Source organism: Nematostella vectensis, chromosome 2 (genome assembly GCF_932526225.1).
Source record: "Nematostella vectensis chromosome 2, jaNemVect1.1, whole genome shotgun sequence".
Lineage (NCBI taxonomy): Eukaryota > Metazoa > Cnidaria > Anthozoa > Actiniaria > Edwardsiidae > Nematostella > Nematostella vectensis.
In genome coordinates this window covers 5,164,735-5,192,727 of record NC_064035.1, presented here as the reverse complement: position 1 = coordinate 5,192,727, position 27,993 = coordinate 5,164,735, and the positions used below count along the sequence as shown (strand labels likewise).

The following is a 27,993-nucleotide window of genomic DNA, read 5'->3' as shown; positions in this document are numbered from 1 at the left end:
GGTAACCCAATTCGAGATGGCGGCATACAAGAAGCACGTATTACTTACTGGTCCACCAGGTCGGTTGTTTACTTGTAAATTATGCTCTGTTATCGTGCTTTTTTTACATCCCCACATATGATTTTGTACGCAAGGTTCCTTTTTACTTATTCAGGTAAAGCATATAGTACTTGAATATAATCTGCCCGTCAAATATTTTCTGCTTTGTTGTTTCTAGGCATTGGAAAGACTACGCTCTGTAGTAAAGTAAAGCAAGCTCTTGCGTCACGTGGCGTGCCTACCCAGGGGTTCTATACAGAGGAGATTAGAGGCCCTGGGGGCGGAGCGAGGGTAGGCTTTGATGTGGTGACATTAGATGGCGGTAGAGGACCACTAGCCAGAGTGAAAACGTAGGTGAACAGACCGAGATGGATACTGGGGTAGTTGAGTGGGGTCCATTTAGGATTTAGCTTCACAAAGCACATGGGTGGATTGGGTCGGTGTAGTGTCTAACTTCCGGATGGAAAGGGATTACACCAGATTACACAACACTTTACTCTGCCTTTATTTGGTCTCCGTACAATCCAACATCATACCTGTTGACTCTCCCACAAGGAGAGGCAGGCGTTCTTACCGGGTTTCCTGTTTTCAGCCTAGTCCCAGGCGTTCTTATCGGGGTTCCCTATGTTCAGCCTAGTACCAGGAGTTATTATTGGGTTTCCTGTGTTCAGCCTACTCCCCAGCATTCTTACTAGGTTTCCTGTGGATGGTAAGAGTTGTGACTGGAAACCGCTCGTCCCAGCCCCCAGGCTATCTCACAATTCATCTCCGAGCACAGGAAACCTGGTAAGAATGCCTTGGACTAGGCTGCGTTGATTCTCCCCTTCCTTGAAATCCTTATGTCAGCCCCCTTTAGGGAGTGTTTATTAGATACCCGAGGGAGGGGGTGGGGGGAGGGGATGGAAGATTTTAACTCAGGACACCTGAAAAATGTAAGAGCTCCCCCTTCACAAAGTAAATTGTTTTGATCCCTCCCTTCCCCCCCAGGATTTTACAAGACCCCCAACCTCCCCCTTAAAAAATCCCCCTAAAATGATCAACGAAATGGTGACGGGAGGGGTTGGGGAGGGAAGGGCTGGACACTCTCTTGGCACGGTTTATAAGAGAATGATGTGCTTAGGAGTTTATGCATTCTAAATGACCAATCAAGCACTCAATTTGATTCTGTAAGTTTCCCTTTCCCAAAAATTAAGAGAATTTTTTTAGCAAAAGCTAATATAGAACTGAAACTTTTAACAAATGACCTTATTTCACTGCACATTACTCTGCATTACCATAGCACTTTCACTCCCATTGTCCAAATACCCCTGCCCCAGCCTTCGCCACCCCTGGTGCCCCACCCCTGGTGCCCCACCCCTGGTTCCCCACCCTCAGTGCCTCAGCCTTGCCCTTGCGACACCTCTTTGTCTGTTGGCATGTTTTTAATCCCTGCTTTGTGACAGGACAGGAAGCAAGCAAAGAGGTCCTTCAGTTGGGAGTTATCTTGTTGATATCCAGTCCTTTGAGCAGCTCGCATTACCAGCCATCACAAAAACAGTGGTAAGAAATGATCTATGTCTAGTCCTTTGAGCAGCTTGCATAATCAGCAATCACAAAAACAGTGGTAAGAAATTATCTTTGTCCAGTCCTTTGAGCAGCTTGCATAATCAACAATCACGAAAACGGTCATAACAAATTATCTATGTCCAGTCCTTTGAGCAGCTTGCATTACCAACAATCACAAAAACAGTGGTAAGAAATTATCTTTGTCCAGTCCTTTGAGCAGCTTGCATTACCAGCAATCACAAAAACAGTGGTAAGAAATTATCTTTGTCCAGTCCTTTGAGCAGCTCTCATTACCAATAATCAGAAAAACAGTGGTAAGAAATTATCTACGAGGTTACTTCTTTTCCATGGAATACAATCTGTGGTGGGCTTAGTATGGTGCTTGACGGGGGCTAAACCTGATGCTGATGAGAGTCTCAACCTAAAAAAATAAAATGCCCTAGGATTAGGGTGCATCTATTTTTCTGGGAGTTCTATCAACAAAAAACACTGCATTAAGAACAATTTCTTTTACAGTAGGGGGAGGACATGTACCACCAAAAATACTTTTCAATCTTTTTCCACTGAAACTGAATTATGCAGAAACAAGAAAAAAACATAACAATGAGCCGTTCTTGAACGTGTGGATTTAAAGGGGTGGATTTAATGGAAGGATTCAGGCTACCACCTCTCTTTCATAATGGAATTTGTGCAAATGGGGTGTAGAAAATGTACCAAAAGCTTAGTAATGATTATCACAACCATCACAATCATTACTATTATTGTTAGATTAGTTTTATGATACTTGGTATGCTTCTTTAGGGTAGTGGCATCATTATAATTGATGAGATTGGTAAAATGGAGCTGTTTAGCCAGACATTTTCTCGGGCCATCCAGGACCTGTTTGATGGTGGACACTCACCCATCCTGGCCACAGTACCAATTGCCAGGCAGAAGCCAATACATCTCGTAGAGCAACTGAAACAAAGAAGTGATGTTACTCTGTTGGAGGTGGGTTTCCTGGCAAAAGTGTGTTGTCTTGCAGGCGCAAAGGGTAGAGATGTGGTCCACTGGTGTGAGAATGTGTAGCAATAAAATCCTAAATCCTACAATTTTATTATTTCTAGTTGATTTTGATGGGTTCAGAGGGGACAAGCTTTGCTGCACGCACAGAAGACTCCATGGAATGCTTTTACCTTTGAATTCCACAAAAACATCTCACTTTGTTTTGAGTGTCAACTATAGAATTCTACAGTATAGCCGATGGAAGGATAATTATCGTAAATGAGCCCTCATGCTATGTTATATTAATAGGAATGTAATGATTTAACAGGTATCCAAGTGCAATCGCAACACTCTACAAGACAAGGTGGTTGAGCTTATCCTCCAAACGGCTGCTCACAAACGAACTTAACAAGAACTTTTTGGGATTATACAGCTACTATATTGGTGCGTACGTCACTGATGACAGACACGAGGTGCGGCTAGTGGTCAGCGAAAGTGGCCTGTAGGCCTGTCTTGTACAAATTTCTGTGCCTGCAGTGTATCGATTCACTGAGTGCCCGCTTAGTATAGGTTAAGGTTGTGCAAGTGCCCATTATGTATAGGTTAAGGTTGTGCAAGTGCCCGCTGTGTATAGGTTAAGGTTGTGACGAGTGCCCATTATGTATAGGTTAAGGTTGTGACGAGTGCCCATTATGTATAGGTTAAGGTTGTGACGAGTGCCCATTATGTATAGGTTAAGGTTGTGACAAGTGCCCGCTGTGTATAGGTTAAGGTTGTGCAAGTGCCCGCTTTGTATAGGTTAAGGTTGTGACGAGTGCCCGCTTCGCATAGGTTAAGTTCGTGACGAGTGCCCGCTGTGCATAGGTTAAGGTTGTGACGAGTGCCCGCTTTGTATAGGTTAAGGTTGTGACGAGTGCCCGCTTTGCATAGGTTAAGGTTGTGACGAGTGCCCGCTTTGCATAGGTTAAGGTTGTGACGAGTGCCCGCTGTGTATAGGTTTAGGTCGTTACGAGAGCCCGCTTTGTATAGGTTTAGGTCGTTACGAGAGCCCGCTTTGTATAGGTTTAGGTCGTTACGAGAGCCCGCTTTGTATAGGTTTAGGTCGTTACGAGAGCCCGCTTTGTATAGGTTTAGGTCGTTACGAGAGCCCGCTTTGTATAGGTTTAGGTCGTATAGAGAGCCCGCTTTGTATAGGTTAAGTTCTTGACGAGTGCCCGCTTTGTATAGGTTTATGTTTTAATGAGTACCCACATTGTCTATCGCCTCTGAGGACAGGAATATCGTCTGCCTCACAGATAGTATCAGTCAGGGACGTGCTTTTATCGCTTTTAAGGACCGGAATATCGTCTGCTTCACCGACGGTATCAATCAGAGACGTGCTGTTATCACTGACATGCCGGCATATCACCTGCTCTATTGCCCTTAGCCGTTTGATTACAACTTGTACGGTATCTGATACAGTAAGCCATATAACGCCTAAGGAGAAACAATTGAACCAGTCATTTTCCTCTGCCTTTTCACATCGCTTCACAGGGATATGTCTTCGCGACGCTTTCCCCTATACTTTTTTTAAAATTTTTCATTGTAGAGAATTGGTTCGTATATCGAGAAGTGATTAGGTTGTGAAATAAACAAAATGGAGGAATAAAAAAGAGAATGTAGTAATTGGAGAAGAAAAAGTAAAAAAAAGTAATTACTGAACTACGTGCTTTGCTTCATTTTTCCTCCCATTTGACATATGACATGTGTCACTTAACTATCAAATCAAAGAGCCGAACGGGTTTAGATGGAAGTGTTGCTATTCGTCTTTTTATTCGAGGGTTAAGACCCTTTTTTTCCACCTCCCCCTCCCTTCCCTCTGTTTGCTCCTCATGCACGTTTCGCGCGCATCGCTTGTGTTTATCTTAGAAGAAAGACAGAAAAAAACTCTCTTGGTTTATCATATTATATCCTCATTACAGACATTGACACATGATGTCACATATAAGACTTTTTCGTTTTATAACAATTATTTACATTGACAAACAAACATTTCGCCAGCCTTTTGTTACGCTTTCCTTTTCCGGTGAAAATTTATCGGCTTAAATGTTTTTTCTATTGTGTTCCAGATTTTGTTTTCGCCGTTTGATAGAACTCTGATGTAGATTCTTTTCAAACAAAAATGAGCAGTAAGCTCTTTGTACGCCATTCCGTCTTTCGCCCATTCATTTTAAGTTGTTTAGTCTCGTCCCCTTACCCGTTACTAGATTGAAAACGTTCGCACTTCAATTAACCACAAAATTACTAGTACAATTTCCTTTGCCGGATTTTCGTCAATGACACACAACTAATTTCATTTCTACCTTCTATCCATACAAATGGCGCAATTTATCTTGTCAACGGCACTTTCCGCTATCATAAAACTTTGGTCTCGACTATTGTGACGATTGTGGTTCCCTGTTCACCAGATCGCTTAAGACTTTTATTCCTTAGGACAAAAACATTTCCTTTATTAAGGGAAGCATCGTTTATTTTTTGTATTGCTCTTTTTGTGTTGTTGACTCTTTAGAGCGGAAGTACGAGTATAAATACACGGAAACTCAATCAAAACACTCAAAAATAAGCGTGCTAGACGTGGGAATCCAATCGCGTTACCGAACACACTATCGCTTCACCGCTGAAATTTGAATTTCTTAAGATGCTAATGAAGTGTGATCTTCGCTTGTCTTAGCAACTCGCCGTGAAGTAATTTTCCATGTGCAAATCCCGGAGATCAAATCTAGGAATCTTCCATCATTAGGCTGACAGCTTTGATTTAAAGTGCGAGTGTTGTATGGCTTATTATTCGCCGCAGCTGAGGAACGGTGGTAGCACGAGTAGGCGGTTCTCGAGCGAATGCGACACACTTAGGAGAGCGCGTATCTTGGACTGTGCTGAGAAAACTGTCAAACGACATAGCGCCCACATGAGATCTCCTCGGCAAAAGGTAAAACGGGCTGCTAAACTACAGGGGAGGTCTGTGTGGTTCCATCTGTGGGTTCATATACATATCGTTTCTCTTTTGTGATTCTATTCTGGTGCGCGCGAACAGTGTCACAAATCCCACCTGCGCTCTTATGTTCGCTCATCTTTCAGTTTTCATCCATATTTATTTCGCGATGATGTACATAAGAGACGGGTAGACCCTATCTTCAACACTATTTGCTGTTTCAACCGCAGATTCCGAAAAGCTTTTAACACTAGTTTTTGTGAACACTGTGCTGATGAAAATATCTTTATGCGCTTTTACCACAACGACATTCTTAGCTATTCCTGGGTTAAATGATCACCTGAGAAATCTCAACTTTTGCTTTCCTTTTGTAAGGGACTGTGAAATTATATGGCTTTTCTCCTAAAGGGGCGCTATTGCTTGAAAACCCCAAATATATATTTGATCTGTTTTTGATTAAAACTACCGTGCGATCCATGGGTGAACGTGGATGAAAAATAACGACTACTCCAGTAAAGCGAACTAGAAAAGCTCATCGATTTCTACGATTCGCGCCTCACACCACCGAAGGACAGCAAGAGATCGCCTTGATCATATCTCAACCTTATCGATAGCTCAACACAGTCTCTGGCATGGGATAAAAAAACTTACATTTCTCTAACTCTTTCTCTCATATTTTTATGCCACTCTTAATCGACGACAAATATATTTCTAGTGATAGGTTAAATGGCTAAAAGTTCCATGATTGCTATCAATTGATTGTCACTAATGCCGAGCTATGCGATCTGTGCGTTTATATAAGTAGATTTAATATTAGTTAGGCAGGCTGATATACGATAGTGTAGTTCGGTTTTTATGGGTTCGTGAGCTGCATCATATATCGGGTATCAGGATAATACCATTATATAGGCTAAAGCGATCTTTTTGAGCAAACGCTTGAGGCATGTGCACCTGTTCGCTTTTAGTGAGACTATAAGTAATTATTATATTAGTGCGTTCAAAAGACCCATTGATGTGCTCGAATTTGGCGCGCGGTCTAGTACAACTTCGCTTTTTCCAAGGGGAGTGGGATCAATCGCATTGTCAGGGACGAAACCCCAGATACTTGCAGATTACGATTCCCTGCTAGCAAAGGCCTCATTCTTAGTTCCTCACTGAGCTTAAGAGGCCTCTGTTTGCAGAAAACAAAACAAAGAAAAAGTCTAAGCAGCGGCCACAAAAAGACCAATAGATCAGAGGAGGAAACCAAACAGCTGCTCCGGCTGTAAAAGTGGAAGCGCCTTTTTTTTAGGACCAAAAGGCACTTTGCTAAGAGAGTACTAATCTAAGTAGTTCCTTGCAGTACAAATCAGTGCTTGAGAGTTTGCCACAACAATAACAGAAAAAGCCGAAAAAAGTTTTATTTTCGTATAGACAAAACAACATTAGCTCTTGCGCGAAAACACAATTAGATGTGTCGTTGCACGCCCGGGGCTCGCGGTGCAGGATGGGAAGAAGTACAAATCAGTGTATTTCCTGGATCAATTAAGTATTTTTCAGTATTTTCATACTATAAGAACTTCCTCTGACTTGATGTTTATAAGAACGGAGCCAGTAGCAATTACGCAGTTCTGAAATCTGTGACGCCAATGAAGCCCTTAAATCAAAGCAGCAAGGTAAAACCACACACCTGTCATGATTAACGAGACTTTTATCTTTTTAAACAAACTAATAATCGAAGCCCTCTGTAGACGGACGTAGGGGCCTGCCACCTTTCTGGGTTTTAGTGGCTATGGTGATAAAGGAAGTTAATAAGAATTGTAATTCAATGGAGTGGCATACACGGTGCTCTTTACATGGAGTGGGGGTGATCTTTATTATAAAAACAACATAGAACGATTTTAGTGTTCCAGATAACCTGCTTGCACATTGTGAAACTCTAACAGGAAAGAGTTACCTCATTGGAGCCAGTGGGGATGGACTCAGCTTTGCAGAGCTCTAATTGGCTGGTTCTCTCCCTATTTCTCTAATATAACAATATAGTTGAGGTTCGCGGGCATAAATATGTTTTTGGCCAGGTTCATTTTAGCCCGAGCGCAGCTTATTGGCTGGTTCTCTCTCTATTTCTCGCTGGTTTTCTCTCTTTCTCTAATTGGCTGGTTTTCTCTCTGTTTCTCTAATTGGCTGGTTTCCTCTCTCTCTCTCTCTAACTGGCTGGTTGTCTCCCTCTTTCTCTAATTGGCTACTTTCTCTCTCTCCACAGCCCGTCGATGGCGACAGTTCCACAGTACCAACACAGGATCCCTCTTACACAGGAATCCCAAGCGTTCGGCTGCGTTCTAAGCGAAGTCATTCGTTAATGGTGGGGAGCATGCAGGCGCCGGTATTACCGCACCGCTCAAACCGAACTTTCAGTCTCCCTTGCTCCTCGCGACCAATCATATTTTCTCTAGGCAATGTACATACAAGAACGCATGGAATGGACGAGGACTATGTGGAATGTGAGGAGGAATACTTGAGCCTTGACGAAAGCATGGGTAAGAAATAATACGTCACCTATAGGCTAATTTGTAGTAATATATTATAGTATGGATTTTGGTCCTGTGTAGTTATTGTCTTATGCGATAAAAAATTACTTGAATCACTGAATTATCACTAATGAAGGCAGCATTGCCGAAACGTCGAAAATATTATTTCAGTGATTCAAGTGATTTTATATTTAATTAGAATATGAGTTCGAGTTTTCTATGAGTCAATAGATACTCAACGAGTAGCTCAACGTGCCGAGTTGACCAATAGAAAACGAGAACAAGTAGTCTATATTTTTTTTTTAGTATAGAGTGAAATACTATTTAGTTTATTTAGTACAAATACACTGTAATGTATTTGTTCTCTTTTGTTTTGGCTTGACTATTACACTTTGACTATTACATTTTGTTGCACGGGATTGTGAAAACTACTCTAAATCCACTCACATACCTTCGATTTTAATAATTCTTAGTAATAAAGAGGTTACTATTGTTCTACCTTATAGTCCTATGACACTAGAAATAAAATCTTAGTGGCTGTTTTATTTATGTGTACTGTCTATCGCAGGATGGTATACTCCGATCGCTGGCCTCTCCTGTAGCTTTGCACTATTCGTGTGGTCTTGTCTACTGTCGCACTATTACAGGGGATAGCCATTGCATTTGTTCCGAGTCTGAAGTCACTCTGATCAATACAACCAACATTGTTTTGGGGGCGTACTGTGATGTTGTCAAATGAACTTCAAGAATGCAGATTTACAACTGAAAACAATTGAGCCTACAAGGAAATGCTATCAGTGACGAGATGAATAGAGACAAAGGTCACTTTTTTAGAAAGGGTTATTTTTATGGATAATAAAAATATTTTTATTTACAAAACTGGCTTTGTTTGGCTTAATTTTGGACGGTCAATATTACGGTATAAATGTAAAGAAAAAATTGATTGGTATTTCGATATTTACAAGTCAAGCATTTTCACATACGGAAATAGCTTTGATAGCACTAGTACAGCGAATGAAATACGTCACTTTTTGGGTGGTAAACTCGCGCACTCTCTGGCTTTTGGCGGTAAATAACAACAAAGCGACTTATTTCTATTGAAAGATATTATTTGTTCGTCGCTCTCTGGCGTGACGTAACAGCCACGTCTGGGTTTATTTTGCCGCGAGTTTGCCACTCAAAAGTCAGGTGATATCCTAGTGAAAGTTGCCCTTTCATCTTCTTGGATATTCATCCTCGCTTGCTATAGGTAGCGCAGATCCTATCTGGTGACTGACCGTCCGGGGTAGGGTGGCGTTATTCTATTGTCCAGTGCAGTAGGAGGGGGAGGGGCTGTCTGTGGCACAGGATGCAAAGTTTGTGCGTACTCGCGTTGACCGGAAGTCAAGTACTGTTCGCGTGCGTCCAGTAAATTCAGCATAGCAACTTGCTTTAACCAGGTCAAGGAATAGAATTCTAACACGTTAATTAGAATTAACTTCTTACTTTGCAATGCAAATATTTCTTTTGGTATGACAATCCGTGATTCGTAATGTCATCTCTTCTTGACAAACTGCCAAATATATGAATAATAAAGAAAATGTATAGAATTAAAACCCTTAAAGAGCTTTTGTCAGCCACACTTTTTTTATTATCTTTCGATATTGGACAAATTATTGGTGGACAAACTAATCATCCGAAAACAAGTCTCAAACTTCAGAAAATATCGCAAAATTAGCAGTGTGTTGGGTGCACATTCTGTTGAAAAGTGTGCTTATCGTCATCATGATCATCATCATCATTATCATCATCATCATGATCATCATTCTCATTTTCATTATTGCCATCATGATCATCATTCTCATTTTCATCATCATCATCATTGTCATGATCATCATCATCATCATGATCATCATCATCATGATCATCATTCTTATTTTCTTTGTTATTGTTTATCGCAAGGATACTATTATCTTTATAATCATTATGGTCATTTTCATTTTCATTGTTACCGCAAGGATACGCTAGCTTAAATATGCTTATCATCATCATTATCATCATTCTTATTCTCATTGTTTTCGCAAGGATACGCTAGCTTAAATATGCTTATCATCATCATTATCATCATCATCATCATTATCATTGTTATCGTAAGGATACGTTAGCTTGACTCAGGTGCGGAAGTTTGAACATGGATGGTGGCTGCGTAAGGCGACCCTCACACGAGCCTAGAAACAGAGTGGTTATCAACAAAGAATATCAAGAAGATTTCCCTAAACGCGCATTGAACTGTTGTTAGTTATTATATTATGCCCTCTAAAAGGACACCTTTCAACAGACCTATATACAACATATTATAATAAGTCCAAATAAATGCATGGTATACCTGTGGGATGAAAGTACAAGTGGGCCTTGGGCGAGTAAACCACTCCGCTGCGACCAGGCATAAAGACGGCGGGGAGACATACTTCTAAGATTACCAAATTAGAGAAATGATACATAGAGGTACAGGCCCACCTTCAAGCCTACCTTCGCATGGTTCTACCAAGCCTACCTTCGCATGGTTCTACCAAGCCTACCTTCGCCCGGTTCTACCAAGCCTACCTTCGCATGGTTCTACCAAGCCTACCTTCGTCAGGTTCTACCAAGCCTACCTTCGCATGGTTCTACCAAGCCTACCTTCGCCTGGTTCTACCAAGCCTACCTTCGCCTGGTTCTACCAAGCCTACCTTCGCATGGTTCTACCAAGCCTACCTTCGCATGGTTCTACCAAGCCTACCTTCGCATGGTTCTACCAAGCCTACCTTCGCATGGTTCTACCAAGCCTACCTTCGCATGGTTCTACCAAGCCTACCTTCGCCTGGTTCTACCAAGCCTATCTTCGCCTGGTTCTACCAAGCCTACCTTCGCCTGGTTCTACCAAGCCTACCTTAGCCCAGTTCTACAAAGCCTACCTTCGCCTAGTTCTACCAAGCCTTCCTTCGCATGGTTCTACCAAGCCTACCTTCGCCTGGTTCTACCAAGCCTTCCTTAGCCCAGTTCTACCAAGCCTATCTTCGCCAGGTTCTACCAAGCCTACCTTCGCCCGGTTCTACCAAGCCTACCTTCGCCTGGTTCTACCAAGCCTACCTTCGCCTGGTTCTACCAAGCCTACCTTCGCCTGGTTCTATCAAGCCTACCTTCGCCTGGTTCTACCAAGCCTACCTTCGCCTGGTTCTACCAAGCCTACCTTCGCCTGGTTCTACCAAGCCTTCCTTCGCCTAGTTCTACCAAGCCTATCTTCGCCAGGTTCTACCAAGCCTACCTTCGCCTGGTTCTACCAAGCCTACCTTTGCATGGTTCTTCCAAGCCTACCTTCGCCTAGTTCTACCAAGCCTACCTTCGCCTGATTCTAACAAGCCTACCTTCGCCCGGACTGTGCTCCTCTACGGTTCTATCAAGCCTGTTATGAACAGCCATCTGTAACTCGTACCTCTGTTGAATCTGTGAAAACCGCAAACAAGGTGTTCTGTTAATTATAATAGAGACATATTGGTTTATACAACGACACTTGTTGTAAAAAACAAATAGATCTATATTTTTGTTGCGTCTGTCTTCTAATAAATACACATAAGACGCCACAGCGTGTCATAAACAACAGTCACGCATCTATTAGGGGACCGACGTACGCAAAAATGGGAGCAAATTTTATTAAGTTGATGCTGATATTACTGTTATTGTTGACTAACAGTGTCAACATCGTCGTCGTCGTTGTTGTTGTTAAAGTAGTGTTCTCATCTCGTATGCCCGATGTCAAATAACTGGCAAACTCGGTGCATGCTATAATCATTAAGCCGAGGCTACGTCAGGAAACCCATAACATCTTAGTAGATCACTCACCGCTCGTTTGGTCTTGTCCTCCAGTTCTTGTCGATATCTCTCACTGTTCTCATTGAACATGTTTAGACGGACTAGAAACTGAATAACATCAACGTGATCAACAACACGAACAAAAAACACTATCTGGTGAACAAGTTCACACATAGTTGATAGAGGGTGCACGCGAGTTTACTCACATCCTCTGGAAGGTCTTTGCCCCAGGCTGGCAAGGCAGATGCCTTAGGTCGCACTTTCTTTGATAATGACCTAAAAATAGTATGGGAACTGACATTAATGGAAATAGCTTGCAAGAACGCTATGCCTTGAAAATTTTGCTACCTAAAAGTTGCTTTCGAAAAGAAAAATCGGTCAATCCAAATTATACAACTCTACTCGTAAATCGCGCGATCTGATTGGTCAAGGGTCAATGTGTTTTTAGAGAACACACGTGTACGCTTGGCGTTAGCATGCGCGCGCTTCCAAAAACTACATTATCACATAAAAAAAAACATTTCAATTGTATAAAACAAATAGATCTCATTTCTTGTGCGCCTGTCCTCTGACAGATGCACAGATGACGTCACAGCGTGTCATGAACAAAAAAGTACGCAACAAGCAACGGAGCTGTGTGTTTTGGCTATACCCTTGCGTCTGGAGGGCAGTAATACCTGTTTGGTTCGGCTGGTGGTTTTGGCGAGTGGGAGCGTTCGAAGTGCTGTGATGGTACAGGCGAAGGCGAGTGCATCAAGAGAGGTGATGTTGCGGCTGCAAAATAAAAAGTTTTATATTGAATAGCTATTCCTTACAACCATTAAAAAACATTATTATCAGTTATGAGTATCTCAAAATATTTCACACTGTGGTACATAACTTATCCGTTAACACTTATCGTTCCAGATACAAAAATAGCTATATTTTACTCATATTAACAAAATATTTGTATAGTATCCTTATACAGCTTTTTGGTGCTTGCTAGCAAAAAAGCGCACTACAGGCTAGAATACTGAAACACTGTAACATAAAAGCAGTTTTAACTTGTCATTGTGTCATCAGTCCCATTACGAACCATGTATGAATTCCTTGACGCCTTGGTCCTCCACACTATAAGCATCCAGTCCCTTAATGATTTCGTTCAGGCGTATTCTACAAAATCAATCAAGCCTCATAAGTCATGTGTTACTGATGAAATCAGAGAAAGGCAAGAAGGCGGCACGGGTCAGGAGAAGGAAAACATAACGTACTCGTATTCTTCCTGGTTCACTTGCATCTCCTGTGCATGGTTCTCTTTGATCGACTGCATTTCCTCCTCGGTGTAAATTGGTTGAGGGATCTGAAAGTAAAAAAAGATCCATGTTTGCTTTCCCATGCGAATGACTGCCTAGTAACGTTCTCATCTTATGATTCTACATTTAGTTATTCAGGGTAACTATTTTATTGTGATATAGTTACAAAACAGATACTCTGTGCAATAACAATATTTTCTAAGTAACGGTCTACGCCTCTCCCGCCTTTTCTTGTCACGAGTGTGTGTCACCGCTGCAAATACAGCCCGCTCTTACAAATAGTAATCAAAATGTTACTTTGTGCTCACCCTAGCCTTTGCAGCCTCCTGTTCGGCCTCGTGTGCCCTAAGGCAGAAACGTTATACAAGTGTTAATATGCATGTTAAGGTAACAAGATGTAAACTTTGAAATACGAGTCTCACCTGATTCGTTCATCTACTTCAGCCTCGATGAGCCTGCAAGTGATAGCAGCAAAGTCTGGCGAACTTCTTTTGAAAAGTCACTAAAAGTCTTTGTGTATAAAGTGTTTTCCAAGGTGTATAGAGATTATAGTTCTCAGGCAAAACCAAATAGTTGCCCGAGGAATTTCTAGTTATTATAAAATAGATCACAATTTAAGAGGCAACCTTTATTGGCAGATGCTAATTTTTGCAGAGCTTTGGAAATGTGGAGTCATACAGTATATATACCAGTAGCATGTGGATCACCAGTAAAACATCGTTAGAAACATTAGAAAAGACACTTTTCACGTACTCTGTAAAGGTGGGCGTCCCTGCTGCCTTAGTTAACGTTTTTGGTCTGGAAAAAAAAATAGAGTGCATACTGGTTATGACTCATGAGAAATCTAACGTTCTCAAGGCAAACAGACGTTAACACTCACCGTGCAACTTTTGACTGAAGAGGGTAGCATGATATGAAACAAAAAAAGTTTAATGTTTTAAATATAGCACAGGTATCTAATGTACAGTGCCGTTACAGGCCTTGAAATATGGGGGGGGGGGGGGGGCACAGAGAGACACTAAGAAAATATTTGGGGGTACAGCCCCATCCCTATTGGTCAGTTTCTTATGATTTTTGAAATATTCGGGGGGGGGGGGGGGGGGCACGTGCCCCCAGTGCCCTACTCCCTGCTACAGCCCTGACGTGTAACTTACTTAGTTGAACATTCCACTAACTACCATCACTAAAGATGAATAGACTGTTAAACATGGGGCGTCCAGGTCAGCGTTCCGAGGAGCGGGAACAAGGCAGGACATGGCGGCCCAACGGGAGGGGGCGGTAGAGGAGAGAAAGAAGACTCCCCCACCGCCTTGTTCTGCCTCATTCTCACAACTCAATACGCTGACCTCGAGCCCTTGGTTTCCGAGATGATGGTTAACCAGGGATGATCTAGGGGATGTATGAAAAGAAAAGATATAAGAAGAGTCACGTTTTGTCTTTTTTTTTCGTGTTGCAATCCCTTGTTTGAAATATACGAAATGCCAATGAGGTAAGATGAGGATGGTAAGACGAGTATGATAGTCAAGGAGGTTTGATTGCGTCCCCAGGTCATGCAGGTTAATGTTCCATATTGGAGACGCTAAAACCACTGTTTCTATCCAAGGGAGATGAGATTAAAACCCTCTCTAGAAAAATCCCACGCTGATAACCTCAGGCCACTCTCTTAGAAACCAACCCAATGTGTATCTTCTCTTTGGGCATTAAAAGCCAGTGATCAATGCATGACCAAAATTTGTAGTTAGTCAAACAATATGGGTTTAATAGCACAGATTGGGAAACTTACCATGAAGCAGACGATGGGAATATGTCCACATGTGGTGCCAAACGACATGTCTCTATCAGACACAGCAGATATCACCGGGAACTGCTGGATGAGCTGTGAGTACTTGGTGTGAGACCACTTTCCTTCAAACTCATCCTGATAAAAGGTCATATGCCAAACTTTTACACAGGCAACAATACAGTACAATGAAGGTAATACTTAACACAAGAAACAACCCACAAAAGGTAATACACAACTTTGCACAGGTAACACTCCACAAAAGGTTATACACAACTTAAGACAGGAAACAATCCACAAAGGTATTATAATCACAGCTAGTTTGATGTCGCTGTAGCATGTAGTAACTCACAGCTATTTTGATGTCGCTGTAACATGTAGGAACTCACAGCTATTTTGATGTCGCTGTAATATGTATGTAACATGTAAAAACTCACAGCTATTTTGATGTCGCTGTACTTGATGGCAGCCATGGCAATCATGGGCTTGTTTTCAGTTGGATGGATTGCCACCTTCAGTTGCAGCTCATTCAGGTCCATTGGCTTTTCCCCAGGGGAGTACCCACACTCGGAAGGCAATGAGAAAACCACTTCTTGAAAGCTACACGACAATACACCCTTTTCTTAGAACATTGAGTGTAAGTCTGAACATGAACTGCAATAATTGCAGGGTACCATAATTTTACATGTATATCTCCATTAAGTTAAAGGCCCTGTGTCAATACAACATAGGTACACAGACAGGGCTTCTGGAATTACGCGGAAAAAAACTCAAAATTACGCGGGATTCTTTACTAAATTACGCGCTAAATTACGCGGAAAATCAATCATTACGCGCTAAATTACGCGGGATCTTGCAATACATTTTTCTTTAAAAAACAAAATTTTGCGGGATTATTTACTGAATTACGCGCAAAATTACACGGGATATCAACTGTTACGCCCAAAGGAAAGCACGAAATAACTTGAAAAGGTGATTTTTTTGCGTGAAAATATCTTAGGCAAGTTTTCATTGGCTCCTAGCTACCAGCCTATAAAAAAAAGTACTTTATTATTAGTCCTAGGCCTTCGCGGTTTAGCAAAGAACGCCTAGTCATTTTACTTGTTTCCGAAATTCAGTTTGAAACATCGCACTCTTACGAAGAGTATCTCTCTTTTTTTACGAGAAATAGAGGTAAGAACCCATCAACTGTGCAATTAAATGTTTTGTCTTTCGAAATTTAGCCAAATTATGCGGGATTACGCGGAAATTTGTGGATTACGCGGAAAAAGCCAAATTACGCGCTCCCGCACAAGCGCGTAATTCCAGAAGCCCTGCACAGAGCAGCCCATCACTTACTCTGGGGGTGCTGATTGCTCGCTTGTGGCTGGAGAGGCAGCCTTCTCTGCGGGCACTGCTAATTTCTTGGTCTTTCTTCCACTTCCTGGCTTTCCCTTGTCCCCCCCTGTATTAGCATCCTCTTGGGCCGGGTCAGGGGGAGGAGGAAAACTTGCAGTCTTTAGAGTCTGTCCATTGAATACAATACTGCAGCAGGGTGATTCAGCTACAAAACCAAGGATGATATCAACATTAACAAGTTTTGCACGATATTGCATCTGTGTTCTTTTTAAAAAAAATGAGGCCCGACCTACTTGCTACTATATGTCTCGTTGGAGAATAAACACTAGTTTAGCAGATAAGACATTGTGTAAGGGCAGCTACAGTAATTCTTGTAAAGAGTTGTTCTATGTCTTCCGTTGATTGCTTTGGTATCTTATTGTTACATATCATCAAATGCGAAACATTATTAAGAGTATTCTTTTTTATAAAGCCCAAATGTTTGACCAAATTCATTCACAGAACTGGAGAGCTGGCTATTGAACAATAACATCTTATAAAATTCTAAATCATACTTGAATGCATAAAACACACTTACCCTTAGTGCAAACAGGACGAAATACCCGAAGATGCAAAGATCTAAAAACAATTAATTCACAGAAAATCAGATTTTAAATGTTGGCAACCTATAAAAGCATTCTAAGCTTATTGCTTCAGCGCAATTCCAGAGATGGATGTTTATTACAGTTCCAAGTTGCAAGATGCAGACACAGAATTCCATTTTCATTCCAGTCACAACTTTCTTCTACAATACAAAAAACAAGATATGGTAACCTGTCATAGTCTGGTTCATGCGTCCAGCACTGCTTGTCTTCACGGATCACCTCCATCTTCTCGACCTCTTTATTGGCTGGCTGAGTTCTCCCTGAAACATCCTCTTGATCATCAATGTCGTGGTCATCATCTGAGACACTGAAAAAACGAACTCCGCGACTCTGAAATTAAAGAATGATTGTTGAGCCTTTACTTGAATTAGCATTAAAAATTTAGAAAGGACATTTCATGCTGCAATCAAAAAAGCAAAAATAATACCAGTAAGTACAGTATATACCTTGACTGGAGTTTTGATTACAGGCTTTCTTTGATCGGCAAACTGTATTTTTGGTTTTGCGGCTGACTTCTGTGCAGAAAACTGCATCTGATGTTTTACTGGCGCTTTTACAGCTTCTTCCTCTTCATCCTCCTCATCAGAGGCACCCATGAACCGTATTTTTGGCCGGAATCTTGTTGTGGGAGCTATGGAAATAAAGGTACAATACTATTGGTACAGTAATTTGTTGGCTTAAGGGTGTACTGACATTAGTGTTGCTCAGTAACGATGTTGCTACCCTGATGGCGTTGAGCGCGCACATACATAACACAGAATTCTTCATTCGCAAGCTTCCTTGAAGTAAAAGAAACAAATTATGTGTTCTAAGTTCCCAAAAATTTACTTTAAGTTGATCTCAACCTTACCTTATTTCCCATGCTTGTAAAAACAAACAAACATTTAACGAAGATTTTCAAGCCAACGTTTTGCCAAAGTTTTCAATTTTCACTATTTGCTCACAATGCAAACACCGGTTGCAAAAGCTCGCGCACTAACTAAGAATCAAAGAAGCACTGGCTTTATCCGAATTTTAAAAAAACTTTTCTCAATTTTGATCATGACATGACGGATATTGTTCATTAGAAGTGTAAATACCACGGAACATTATTGGAAACTTCATTTCAATTTTATCATCAGATCATGTGAGATCAGATTGTCTGAACAGGTCGACTGTGCATTTTCAGTGTTCACTTCCGGTTCTGCGTTTTTAAAAAAAAGCTTTTATTGTCGCCAAATAATTTCAAAACACAATATCTGTTCAGTATTCCTTTTCAGAAGTGCTTTTTAACATGTTTTAAAGAACCTATTATTTCTAGCATTATATATTAATATATATTATATATTTTTTCCCCTATACTTAGTTTTCTTTCTATTGAATTGTTTGCTGTTTTTACTATATTTCTTATATCGAGTGTATTTTGAGATGCTATGAGTTAGTTAGTTAGTCTAGGCTAGCTAGTTAGTTAGTCGTTAGTTAGTTTGCTAATTAGTTAGTCAGTTAGTTAGTTTAGTCCAAGTTACTAAGTTTTAAATACTTTATATAAAATATTGTTACCTTAATTTTTATATTGTAAAGCGCCACTGGATTCATAGTAGAAGTGGCGCTATAAAAATCGATTATTATTATTATTATTATTATAAAATGTTCTTTGTATAGCTTAGCATGGATTTAGAGAAAATTATATCAAATAATCTGGATTTCAAGACCTTTGAAAAATCGTTAACAAATAATCCCTCAATCATTTCCAAAACTCATGCGCCCATCTCTCAAGATTCATAAAACGTTTCAATATTAATTTCCAAGCAGGTTTATTTGATTAATTTGAAATATTTGCTTTTTTCCGTTTCTCGGACGTCACACGATGACGTCACGGGATAACGTCATCAAAATAGCCAGCAAACTTTTGGTGGTCAACTTGGCAAACATCAGACCATTATGACTTTCTACAAGGCTTTTATGCTATATTCAATTTTCCTTAGCAACAGATGTCAGTACACCCTTAACATTGAAACAAGATCAACATACACCAAAATATGCACTTATCAAGCGTAAAAAAACTTTAGAGTTTTTCAAAAGCAATAACTGGGGTATCTGGAAGGGGTGAAGATAAGTACTGTGAGCACTGTATACATACCAGGCCTAGAATGGGTTGGCTTGGGCGATTCTCTATAAAACAAAACATGGCATTGTACTGCTTCAGTTGAGATGGAGCATGACACGCCAATTCTAAATTCAAGGGGTGCTCTAGTGGGAGACTGGGAGCTCATTATTTATAAGGTGCTCTAGTGGGAGGACAAAGGCTCATTTTTCATAAGATGCTCTAGTGGGAGGCCAAAGGCTCATTATTCATAGGGTGCTCTAGTGGGAGGCCGAGAGCTCATTATTCATAAGGTGTTCTAATGGGAGCTCATTATTCATAGGGCGCTAAAGTGGGAGGCTGATGGCTCATCGTTCATAGGGTGCTCTAGTGGGAGGCCAGAGGCTCATTATTCGAAGAGGGCTCTAGTGGGAGACTAATGGCTCATTATTCTTAGTAGTAGTAGTATTTAGATGGTAAACTCTCAGTATAATAGTTATCTTATAATGTCTAATAGTTATCTTATTATATATCTAATCTAAGCTATATAAAATATATACTAAATAGTTATTAAAATACTGCTTTCCAGAGTGCCGTGTGTGAGAAAATAGGAATAGATAAAGATGTTGCTGCAGCCGCTTTTAAATGTACTAAGGGCTTTTGCTTGCCTCAACTCAGTCGGAAGGCTATTCCAAAGCACCGCACCACTGTAGCTGAAACTATCCTTCAGATAGTTGGTGCCGGGCTTTGGAATAGCTAATTTGTCTTCGCTGTCTCTCAACGTATAGCTGGTTACGCTACTACGATCCATAAAAAGAGATGACAAATAGTCGGGTGCTAGACCATGCAGTGATTTAGGGACCATAATAGCTTTTTGAAACTTCCTTTGGCTTTCTAGTCTTTTCCAGCCTAGCTGATGAATAAGAGGGTCGGCACCAGTGTCATAGCTTGAAAAAGTCATAACCCTTGCCGCTCGGTTTTGTAACTTTTAAAGTTTATAGGCTAGGGTAATTTTGCAATTGTCCCAGGCGACAGAGCAATAATCAAAATATGGTTGGACTAAAGAATTGTAAATGTACCGCAATGTTGTAGCTGGGACAAACTGTCTAATACGCCTCAGGGCTCCGATGCCAGATGTGATCTATATGGTTAATTTGTGTATATGCTCACCCCAAGAAAGATTTTTATCAATAAGCACCCCGAGAGATTTGGTATTAGGTACTTGTTTTACGGGTACCCCTTCGATTGCCAAAGATGGTGCTGATTCGAAGGTGGAAAGACGTTGTCTGGAGCCAATAAGCATGAACTCCGTTTTAGATTGGTTCAGGGTGAGCATATTAGTGACAAGCCACTCACCAACATTCGCAAGGTCTTGATTTAAATAAAGATTTATGTCTTCAATATTACTACTCGCAAAAGTGAGGTGAGTGTCGTCAGAGTACATGCTTGGCTTTGAGTGTTCTAAGCAATTTGGCAGGTCGTTGATATATATCAGGAAGAGAAGTGGACCTAATATTGTGCTCCACAAAGAAGGGTGCGATCATTAGACAGATGAAACAGATCAGACGAAACATATCTGGCTCCGACCACGGAGGTAAGACGCAAACCAATCACTCACAGAACACCCAAAGCCATAAGCATCTAATTTTGAGAGAAGAATTGATTGACACTTAGAAAGAATATTATTGTTGGTCAAGAAAGCATAGGCTTGATCGTAAATTATCCATTCAAATTCTTTCGCCACAACCGGAATGATTGAAATCTTACTGTACTCTAGTGGGAGACTGGGAGCTCAATATCCATAGGGTGCTTTAGTGGGAGGCCAAAGGCTTATTATTCATAGGGTGCTCTAATGGGTGGTTGAGGGCTCATTATTCATAGGGTGCTCAAAAGGAAGACTAAGGGCTCATTATTCATAGGGTGCTCAAAAGGGAGGCTGATGGCTTTTTATTCATAGGGTGCTCTAGTGGGAAGGCTGAGGGCTCATTATTCATAGGGTGCTCTAGTAGGAAGGCTGAGGGCTCATTATTCATAGGGTGCTCTAGTGGGAGGCTGAAGGATCATTATTCATAGGGTGCTCTAGTGGGAGGCTGAAGGATCATTATTCATAGGGTGCTCTAGTGGGAGACTGATGGCTCATTCATAGGGTGCTCTAGTGGGAGGCTGATGGCTCATCATTTATAGGGTGCTCACCTTAGAGGCTGGTGAGTTTGTATTTGACAGGTTCCCACATGGGAGACTGAAGGATCATTATTCTGGGGGGACTCACCCAGGAGGCTGAGGGTTCTGAATTAGAGGTGTGCTCTCATCTTTGTCATCCGGGAGATCCATAATGTGCTCATCAAAGTCACTAAGATTTTCTTCCTCAGAAGTTTCCTCTTTTTTTATTGTGTCCTTAGACCTTACACCAGTAATAGGCTAAAAAACCAAAGGGGGGGAAACAACAGACATTATCTAATAGAAAAGTGTGGTGAACCATGCTAAGACTGTCTGGACATAAAAGTGTAGCATTATGGTGACTTCCTGGACATTAGAAAGTTAGCATCATGGTGACTCCCTTACCCTGGGTACCGGAGGCTCTGAGCTTCGCGGCTACAACAATTTGAGTGAAGCCAAAGAGCCTCTGGTGCAACAGATAGCCAGCCTTACTATGGTGCTAATGTATTCATACAAGATTTGTACTACGCCGTTGATTGGTCAATAAAAGTTGCTATTGTAAAAGTATTCCATATTTGGAGGATCGTCTCTATTCCAATCAAACCGGTTTTTACTTGGGAAAACATACACAAACAATTCCAGCTAAGCCAATGATCAGTGAATAAGCGGCATATCTTTTAGTAATTTACCGGGCCTGAAAATAAAGGTATCTCCAGTGCCTCCAGTGTGTCTGTGAACCTTGACTTTAATGCCAGGTGGACAAGTGAGCTTACCTTTGCTATCCTCCCTAGTTGTCGAACGCAGTTTATGCAAATTACAGACAGGATTTTATTGTATTAGGGCGAACACTCAGCTCAATAAACGCTCTACAAACTTCTCCTTTTGAGCCTTTGTTCCAGAAAACAAATCAAACTGACCTAGAACATGCTTCGTGGCTGCACACTCAGCTAAAATTATTTTGATTAAATACTGTATCGGTGCGAAACTTGTACAGGCCTGTAGGACTAACGTGTAGCACAAATACAAACATTTTGACAGGTCATTCTTGCGTGACAGTGAAACAGGTTTGTCAAGTAATCTAAGACATTGCTCGCACCGTAGTGAGGCTGGTGTTGTATTATGTATGATTGCGTGACGTTGTATGACGTCATGGTTTTGAGATAATAAAGTCACTTAGCACTTGACCGTCGTACAATAGCTGGCTATCCGTTGCACCAGAGGCTCTTTCGCTTTACTCAAATTGTTGTCGCCGCAAAGCTTGGAGCCTCTGGTACCCAGGGTAGTGACTTCCTGGACATAATAGAAAAGTGAAGCATTAAAGTCTGGGCTTCAGAAAGGTATAGGATATGGTGACTTTGTGAGGTGTGTGGCATACCGTGGCAAGACTTTCCCTAGCACTCTGCATGCTGACAGATTGTCTCATGATTCGTTTTGCTGCTGTATCTCTGTACATTGTTTTCCTTCTGTGAGCATCAAGCTTTTTGGCCTTTTGAAGATTTTCCTTCTCCATGTCTGTGTCTGTGCTAGTACCAGCCTCATATACCTCCCTGTGAAAAAAAAAACCAATAACATTTGTCATTCAGATCATACCATCCATCTATTGGGGATGATGTCATGGCTTACCCTGTTTTCATCTTCTTCTTGAAGGATTCAATTAAAAACTTCCACCTATATCCATGTGCCTTTGACGCCTGTAATACATATGCATTGCAATACTGTCAATAGGCATGTAGAAAGAATTTGGAATCATCAACAGAGTCATCCATATACTCTACAAATAAACCAACTATATACTGTATGCATGGCAACACAATTCTTACCATCATTCTAGAGAAAAGCCTCTCCCAGTTAAGCACCCTTCTTTCTTGGGACATCCTCTCAGACTAAAAGGAGCATCACTATAAATACTTAGTGCTATAAAGCGTAGGTGTATCAACGTATCATTACCAAAATACCAAGTATCATACTATACTGTATATATCAATTAAATCTTATTAATGAAGTACTATACTTAATTATCCAAATAGCAGGCAGGGTAATGACCGTTGGATTATTTATTACCTGAATGCCAACGAGCACGAGTTTCTGTAAGGCCACATTTAACTGACGTTGTTTACTAAACAAAAACAAAAACACTCAGCTATGTACAGTACATTAGCAGTACATCTTTATCAAAGCAACCATTCAGAACTTTAGTGAAATACGAAACTTTTCAACTATACCTATAACTTTTCAACTGTACCAATATTTGATAAAACCCCAACATTATAGCAGGTACAGGAACTTACTTTTCGTAGTCTTCATGGAGTTTCTTGAGGGCAGCACTTTTTGCTTCCCAAGGGGCAGAGTAGAGTTTCACAAGACGAACCAGTTCATTGATAGGTACTGAGAGGTCTGATGCACTGGGATAACAAAGATCTTGTCAAAAGCCTAACATGGGGAGCCGGGTACAATACATATGAGATAATTGAGTGTCACGTTTTATGGAAGAGTGGGGAATATTTATTATTAATTTTAGGGGCATAAATTTGGTCTCTCTCAGACCACCTGAGTACCCCCCTGGGGCAATAGCCGAATGAGGACTTCCATAGACTTACCCTCTGAAAAGCTGAGATGTCACCAAAGTTATCTTGACCAGCAAACTAGGGGGCAAAGAGTGCTGCAAGATGAAATGACATAAAGCACATTACATTTAACTTTAAATAATAACTTCTGGCTTGTGAAACCCTACTTTAATACATGTTAATATGTACATACCTTGATCAATTCATCTTTTAAGGCCAGCAGCTCAGTCATCGATGTCTGGAATAAAGCCACTGTGTTCTGGACTCCATCACACAGGGACTGGAATTTCTTCTGCTCTTCATTTAATGCTTGGGAGTTCTAATAATGAAGATTGGGAAGTTATGAAATTTTGGTCAAGTCTCAACATCACAAAGGATCAAGTCTCAACATCACACAGAATCAAGTCTCAACATCACACAGAATCACGTCTCAACATCACACAGAATCACGTCTCATCGTCACACAGAATCAAGTCTCAACATCACACAAAATCAAGTCTCAACATCACACAGAATCACGTCTCAACATCACACAGAATCAAGTCTCAACATCACACAGAATCAAGTCTCAACATCACACAGAATCAACTCTCAACATCACACAGAATCACGTCTCTTCTTCTACTTCTACTTTATTAACTGATAAAACCATGTCGGTATCACATCAGTATAAATAAATACAAGGTAAAAATATTAGATCTGGAATAATTTACATAACTTATACAATATATTCATAATTTGTAAAATAAATTTATAAAATAATTTTCAATAAAGTAATTCAATTAAATAATTTAGCTTAATTAATTTATAACTTGAATATTAGAACCACTGGCCATTATCAATTAAATGCTGCTGAAGCTTCTCTTTGAATTTGCCCTTTTCTTTTATGTTGGTAATTGAACCTGGTAAATTGTTCCAAAAATTTATAGACCACGGGAAAAAGCTATTTGCATGCTGGTTGCACTTGGAATGTGTTCTATGGAAGCGCTTGGAGTTGCCATTCCTTGAAGGCCGGTCCATCGGAACCAAGAAGGGCTCTCCCTCAATGTCCACAGTTCCATAAACAACCTGATGGAACATGGACATTCGAGAGAGAGTCCGTCTGCCCTCAAGGGATGGCCACTCCAGCTCTCTTAGCATGTTTGTTACGACCCCTGGCTCCCTCAAATAATTATTATAGCAAACTCTGGCTGCAGTCCTCTGCACCATATCAAGGCGGTGTTTATCCTTTTGGAGATGCGGGTACCAGACAGAGTTTGCATATTCAAGCTTCGGTCTAACTAGACTGCAATAGAGTTTAGACTTGCAGTCTACCGAGGCTGTTCTAAAATTTCTTCTAATGACCCCAAGGGTCTGATTTGCACTAGATGTAATTTGTGCGATGTGTTTATCCCATTTTAAATCCCCTGAGAGTAGTACTCCTAGATAGGAGTGATGGTAAACCCTCTCTAGAATCATGTTGTTAAGTATATAGGGATGGTCTGGAATTTTCGCTCTGCTTGTGGAGAAGCACATAGTGTGGCATTTCTCCACATTAAAGGCCATTTGCCAATCCCTCTCCCATCTATTTAGAGCATCAAGATCGTTTTGTAAAGCTAGGCTGTCATTTGAGCCATCAATAGTGCGATATAAAAGGCAGTCATCTGCAAAAAGCCTAATAGTTGACGAGATATTTAGAGGGAGATCATTTACAAAAAGCAGGAACAAAAGTGGTCCTAAAACTGTTCCTTGTGGTACACCAGAGGTAACAGAGCATTGACTGGATGTTGCACCCTCTAGTGTTACACACTGTGATCTCTGGGTGAGGAAATCTTCCATCCAGGTCAGCAAGCTACCCCTGATGCCATAATAGCTTAATTTGTAAAGAAGTTGTCTATGCGGCACTCGGTCAAAGGCCTTTGAAAAATCTAAGATAAAAGCATCAACCCGTTTCCCTTGATTTATGGCGCTTACCAAGTCATGGCATGTTATAATTAATTGTGTTTCACAGTTCCTCCTTTTACGGAAACCATGTTGAAAATCGCTAAGTATGCCATGCTGCTCCAAATGTTGCCAAACATGGTGGCATATTACATGCTCCAAGATTTTGCAAGTAACAGATGTAAGGGAAACGGGTCGATAGTTATTTGGTGATGATCTTTTACCTTTTTTAAAAATTGGCACTACATTGGCAATTTTCCAGTCCATGGGTAATTTTCCCTGATCTAAGGACTGTTGGAAAAGTTGTGTATATAGGGGTGCCAACTCTTGGGATAATTCCTTTAAAATACGAGTTGGTAATTTATCAGGCCCCCCAGCCTTATTTGAATCAAGTGAATTCAAAAGCTTCTGAACACCATTTGAGGTGACTATGATTTTACCCATTTCTTGGCTTGATGAATTTGGATTTAAGCTTGGTGCTGTACTAGATTCCTCTTTAGTAAAAATAGAGAAAAAATAACCATTGAGGACATTTGCTTTGTCTAGGCTATTTGAAACAGCAATATTATGCTGGTTATGAAGTAGGTTAATACCCATGTTATCTTGCCTTTTTGATTTCACAAATCTCCAAAATTTCTTAGGTTGTTCTCTTTGAGAGGACCCTAGCAAATTATTTATATAATCTCCATATGATTTATTTAGCTTATATCTATAGGCTTTCCGAGTTTGTCTAAATTTCCTTTTGTCACTTTCCAAACCTGTACGTTTCTGGGTGTTATACAATCTTTGGACTTTTCTTTTGAGTTTGTTTAGATTGTGAGTAAACCAAGGGAGATTGTACCTACTTGAGGACATTTTAGCAGGGATATATTCCTCCATAAGAGAAGAAAGTTTTCCTTTTAACATGTCCCAGTTTTCCTGCAATGATCGAACAGTGAAGTTTGTGAAATAAACAGAGCTAAATTCTAGTAGGTCCCTTTTCATGTCAACAAAGTTCCCTTTTGAATACAGAAAGATCTTCCTCCTGATCGGGCGTGCCAGCTTTGGTGTAACTAAGGTTTGTATCTCCACACATCCATGGTCTCCCATTGCAGGTTTGACATGTACTGAGTCAACAAGGGTGCTATTTGTTGTAAAGAGCAGGTCAAGGATCTTATCACCACGGGTAGGCTTATCTACCACTTGCTCCAAACTATAAATGCTGCACATCTCCAGTAGCTTCTCGCAAGCTGTGACGTGACGGCTTCCTCTTGCAATGGTGTTTGTTTCCCAGCATATGTCTCCTCCAAGGTTGAAATCACCTCCGAGATATATAACTGAATTTCCAGACTTCCTCTGTAGTTTTGAAAGGGAGCGGTCTAACTCATCAAGTGCCTCGCAAGAACTGTCAGGGTTGTAAAAAGCTCCAATATATACATGTTTCCTTCTGTTAATAGAGACTTTAATCCAAACTCAACTTTAATCCAGTCTCAACATCACACAGAATCACATCTCATCGTCACACAGAATCAAGTCTCAACATCACACAGAATCAAGTCTCAACATCACACAGAATCACGTCTCAACATCACACAGAATCAAGTCTCAACATTACACAGAATCAAAATCACAGGGGATAAAGGCATCCTTTCATGACTACTGTATTTTCTTGTCTCTTTCATAAATAGTTTATCGACTCTAGTTGAATAGTAGCTAAAGAAACGACTGATAACTTAATCAAACCTAATGACGTTCTTATAAAATGTTGTTATCAAACTTTGTGAGAAAAATGTTTAACAAACATAAAAAATTCAAATTCAAACTCACTTCAGCCAAGTCTGCAGACGAACCAGGTTTCTGCATCTGTGTGCCACCATAATCATCCACAGCTTTAGTAGTTTTCTTGAGTATTCCTTCAATTAATGGCATACAAACATTGTTATTTTAGCCACTTAATACTTTTGTAAAACAGAGTAAGAGCTTTTACATAACATCTGAACGTTTACAGTATGATCTGTGTAAATGTTATCCATTTTTTTATCTGTACTTGTCCCCACAAGCAACCCACTAGACATTCCAATTAATAACACCAGCCACCTTCCTATACTCCAAATAATTGCCCCTTCGAGACAGAAAACAGAATTCGTTGGACTCCACTATTTCTAAAAATTATCCCATTATAATTGTCCTAATTTTATCACCTCCGGAGAACTTTGAAGTTTCCACCATACTGTTGGCTTTCCAAGGGTTTTACCAGGGGTTTGTAATGCAGCTTTCACGCGAAAATATTCAAGAAGTAATCGCGAACTGCAACAGACTATATTGCCGACATGTTGCCCTTTTGCTTTTGGTGTCATAGCGACTGGAATGGTCACGTGACTTTCAG

The 27,993-nt window shown here is 40.7% G+C and overlaps 2 protein-coding genes across 5 annotated transcripts; one reads left to right on the top strand and one right to left on the bottom strand.

The window, feature by feature from the left end:
- The first annotated feature begins 6 nt into the window (after positions 1-6).
- LOC5505665 (cancer-related nucleoside-triphosphatase homolog) lies at positions 7-8,922 on the top strand. Of its 4 annotated transcripts, none has more exons than XR_007306705.1 (6): positions 7-59; positions 218-389; positions 1,482-1,578; positions 2,386-2,574; positions 2,897-3,696; positions 3,730-4,269. XR_007306705.1 is itself a non-coding variant. In XM_032374013.2 (6 exons), the coding sequence occupies exons 1-5, from the start codon at positions 17-19 to the stop codon at positions 2,975-2,977; spliced, it is 582 nt and encodes a 193-aa protein (XP_032229904.2). In that variant the 5' UTR covers positions 7-16; the 3' UTR covers positions 2,978-3,012; positions 7,779-7,916. The 4 variants fall into 4 exon arrangements, 3 of the variants coding, with proteins under 3 accessions (XP_032229904.2, XP_001626430.2, XP_032229905.1); XM_032374013.2 differs by lacking the exon at positions 3,730-4,269 and adding an exon at positions 7,779-7,916 and having other exon boundaries at positions 2,897-3,012; XM_001626380.3 differs by having other exon boundaries at positions 2,897-4,269.
- On the bottom strand, positions 7,668-27,965 carry LOC116613501. Its single transcript, XM_048722495.1, has 30 exons — positions 27,809-27,965; positions 27,435-27,520; positions 23,902-24,027; positions 23,742-23,803; positions 23,433-23,546; positions 23,206-23,260; positions 22,965-23,027; positions 22,768-22,835; positions 22,520-22,691; positions 21,257-21,405; positions 19,045-19,076; positions 17,372-17,556; positions 17,095-17,255; positions 16,859-16,899; positions 16,282-16,486; positions 15,381-15,543; positions 14,947-15,081; positions 14,044-14,057; positions 13,917-13,961; positions 13,586-13,618; positions 13,472-13,508; positions 13,122-13,210; positions 12,947-13,023; positions 12,549-12,645; positions 12,078-12,147; positions 11,902-11,979; positions 11,427-11,505; positions 10,409-10,492; positions 10,183-10,250; positions 7,668-9,472 (listed from the first exon to the last, which is right to left on the bottom strand). Exons 1-30 carry the CDS (start codon positions 27,834-27,836, stop codon positions 9,305-9,307), a joined length of 2,784 nt encoding a protein of 927 aa, XP_048578452.1. The 5' UTR covers positions 27,837-27,965; the 3' UTR covers positions 7,668-9,304.
- Positions 27,966-27,993: the final 28 nt, after the last annotated feature.

Bases quoted from the DNA above. Each gene is read 5' to 3' on its own strand.
- LOC116613501 (XM_048722495.1), bottom strand. From the start codon at position 27,836: ATGGTGGAAACTTCAAAGTTCTCCGGAG. The intron at 23,547-23,741 runs GTAAGTCTATGG...TTGTTATCCCAG, and splicing joins ACATCTCAGCTTTTCAGAGG to TGCATCAGACCTCTCAGTAC. The intron at 23,028-23,205 runs GTAATAAATAAT...TGCTCCTTTTAG, and splicing joins TCGTGCTCGTTGGCATTCAG to TCTGAGAGGATGTCCCAAGA.
- LOC5505665 (XM_032374013.2), top strand. From the start codon at position 17: ATGGCGGCATACAAGAAGCACGTATTACTTACTGGTCCACCAG. The intron at 1,579-2,385 runs GTAAGAAATGAT...ATGCTTCTTTAG, and splicing joins CAGCCATCACAAAAACAGTG to GGTAGTGGCATCATTATAAT. The intron at 2,575-2,896 runs GTGGGTTTCCTG...ATGATTTAACAG, and splicing joins GTGATGTTACTCTGTTGGAG to GTATCCAAGTGCAATCGCAA.